At 36.3% G+C, this 3,378-nt stretch overlaps 1 protein-coding gene across 1 annotated transcript in view; it reads right to left on the bottom strand.

Annotated features, from left to right (window-relative positions):
• Positions 1-1,726: 1,726 nt before the first annotated feature.
• LOAG_18004 (TPR Domain containing protein) overlaps positions 1,727-3,378 on the bottom strand; it is a gene marked incomplete at its 5' end in the record, with an annotated part of 8,793 nt that continues 7,141 nt past the window's right edge. The window contains one exon of the mRNA XM_020450674.1: positions 1,727-2,219. Coding sequence (XP_020305614.1) covers positions 2,055-2,219 — 165 coding nt within the window. The 3' untranslated portion in view covers positions 1,727-2,054. The remainder of the gene's footprint in view (positions 2,220-3,378) is intronic.

Genomic DNA, 3,378 nt, shown 5'->3' with positions numbered 1-3,378 from the left:
CAAGTGTAGTGGTAAATTGGATCATAACTATGAAGTAATCTCTATAATAAAGCATCAGGTTTTTTAAGGTGAAGTGGAAAATGAAGAAATGAAGTGGCAATGTTCAATGTGTGATGAAGTTTGTACAAGCGGAGGAGCACTTATTGACCATGCTCTCGATAGACACAATATTCGTCTGCTAAAGAATGGCACTGAATAAAACATCCCCTTTTGTACCTGCTGTGAATTTTGGTGTTTCATTAAAATTCAAGGAATCCATCCTGTTTGTTGTTGTGTACTTCTGACCAGCTTTTTAAGAATTTTTGCTCTTTATGTGAAAATAGGTGATTTATATGTGTTTGTTCTGTACTTATTTTCCTGGTCTCAACATTAGGCAAGATCCGGTGTTCAGGAAATTTGCATAAGAAAAAGGATTGATAGTGGGTTGTCATTTTGGTTTTTTAAGACATGGAGAGAAAAATTTCTGCTGAAGACGAAAATGACTAGCTTGATGCTTCGGTCCATCACCCAAACTACTTCACAAATTCCTTCCATGTGTTTCAATCGTTTGTCGTTCACTTTATATATTTTCCTTTGTCCGTACAACTCGTTTTGTATTGATTGTTGAATAATCCATAATTTAGTATTTGTTTTCAAATTTCAGTTGATAAAGCGTCCCACTTTTATTGAGTATTCTTTCCCTTATTGACGTATTAGACTGAAGAGAAAGTTATATGTGAGCACTTTCTCCAGATGGTTTGAAATCTTGTGCATGCATGCAATACTGCACAGCTTTGCATCTAGTTTATAGGTTTCCTTTCAAAGGACAATCTCGAGGTTAGAAAAACAACTGCATAGTTAACGGAGTTCCGGCTGACTCGTCGGCCTTTCTTAATCCTAAGGTTGTACAATTTTCAACAGCTATCAACAGTTAGATAATTAGCTTACTTTAGGTATCAGCCATCCTCAGCTTGTTTCTGTGCACTTTGTTATCACTATCCAGTGTGGCGTCATTCGAAGAAAAGTCCAGTTTATTTAAGTCGATAAAATGAAGAAAAATTCGTGAATGGTAGCGGTATGGCTATGTAAAAAAAACCATAAACAACGGTGATGTCAGAATATCACAAGTGCTACACAACGGAAAGCATAAAAATATATGCAGAACGATGCAGAAAACGGGGTGGAAGTGAATCACTTATCGAAACAGCATAGAAAGACTATCGTGAAATGGTTATTGAGACTATGGTCCAAATTGTTTTTTAAGCTAATAAAGAGGGAACTGAAACTGATCACAACTAACACCTCCAAATTGCAACTTTGAAGAAACAAAGCCTGTTTCAAAAAGAAATGAAAGGGAGTCATTGAATTAGGTAGGCAAGAAGACTAAACAAGTCTGTCCAGGAAATTTTGTTCAAATCGCTTTCAAAATTTAATCCGAAGATCGTGGTACTAGGGCTAAAAAGATTAACATGAAGTAAAAGGTTTCAGGTGTGCCAATACGGTACTTCATATTCCATTGTGAAGCAACCACGATTCAGAGGTATTAAAGAGTGGATTTTCAATAGCTATAAAGTAACAGACTGCAGCGACAGGGAAAAGTTGTATTTCAGTACCTCAAAATATTGGGGAAAAAGTGAACGAAGAGTAATTAAAGTATATGAACAATGAATGAACCGATGAAGTACTATGGGACAGTTTAATAATTACAGTTGAAAAATTTGTCAAAGATTTCGGGGAGATGAAATAACCCAATAAAACTTGCATATAGATGCACAAACTTCAATTCAGATCAAAGCCTTCGAGCTATTCATAGATAAAATTGATTTGAATAACTGAAATCGGTCCCCGGAACCTACAAAACAAGTTATTGGATAAGTAAAGAGGGGTTACGATGGATAACAGAAAGCTGCAAACTTAAATCTGATGGCAGACCAAGGATATAACATATGACTAGGCTTCTAAATGCTAACTGACGAAGAAAACCCTACCCATTGTGAATCCTGTATGGCTCATGAAATATTTTAGAGCTAAAAGAAATTTTGAAAAATTCATAAATCTAGATTTTAAACGAATCTTCATTCAGATGGAGGAGAGGAAGGTTCGTCATCATAGGGAGCATCGGTAAAGTTATTGCGACTCTGCTCTCCACGTGGATCCATTTCTGCCGCCAAACTAAAGTTTAACAACGCTAGATGTGTATCACCAAGCTTCTTATGCACGCGACCCAAGAGGAAAAATACCTGAAAATTCCTTTTCATAATTAAGATCAATGAAACTTGATCCGAGCATTCCAGTACCAAGAATTTTAATGATAAAAATGGTAACCCACGCCTATTTATGTACCTCTAAGCTTCACGACTGAGTCAAAGTAGAAATGTTAAAGGAGAATATTTTAGTTAACTCCACTTTCAATTTGGAAATTTTGGAAATGTTATTTATTTTTATCTTCTGGAAATGTTAACGATGTCGTTCTAGCTATGAACTGTCTTGGCCATTCATAATTTCTTTTTGATAGTTCACTGTTATTGGAATCAACAAAGCGATAAAGGGATAAAACTGAATGTTACATAAGATTTGGTAAATTCCAATTCCACTGTCAGTAGTAAGCAAGCAATAATGTGCTCATGCACTTCCTTTCGAGAATTGCAAAGGAAGAAGAAAAGTGGCCAAATATCATGAAAAGTCTAAATATGAACGTAAATCCGTAAAGAAAACAACAAACCTGCGCTTCATCATGAGCAATAAGTTTTAGATCATTTAACTCCTCGAGACATTGAGCATAATCATGCATTTCATACAACAAACGAGCACGATAAAATCTGCAAGCAGCATTGTCTGGTGAAATCTTCAACGCGTTCTGTAACAGTTCCATTGCCTGTAACACACTTCACTTTATCTCATTACATATAACATTCACCACTCCTACTAATTTACCACCATACGAACTATACCTATCTCCATGACTTAGGGTATACCGTGTGTTATGCCTACTACACCCTTCATTTCAGTTTTCCTTCCGTTTTTCTGTCTTCCGGAAACCTGTTGGTTAGTAAGCGTCGCATATCATTAAATCTTTCGTCTTTTACAACAGAAACATCCTTCCAAACTACAACTTTTCTAGCGTCCCCGGTCTCCCCGGCTTACACGTACTGTTTTAGCTCGTATATCATAGTATAATTGTCTTATTAGTCTGCTATCGTTGAAATCGCGAGAAGCAGTGAATCAATTGCTTTGATACGGTTGGTATAAGGTATTGTATTATAGATATACTGTGCAATGTAAACTGATATTGTGCATCCACTGTTTTATGTCTTCTGATAATAATAATTTTTGTGACCCCAGAAGTGACCTCAAAATTGACCTCGGAACTGACCTCAGAACTATCCCAGAATCCGCCCA

The sequence above is a fragment of the Loa loa genome, assembly GCF_000183805.2.
Source record: "Loa loa unplaced genomic scaffold supercont3.172, whole genome shotgun sequence".
NCBI lineage: Eukaryota > Metazoa > Nematoda > Chromadorea > Rhabditida > Onchocercidae > Loa > Loa loa.
Note: the sequence above shows the minus strand (reverse complement) of the source record. Positions and strands in the feature narration are given on the sequence as shown.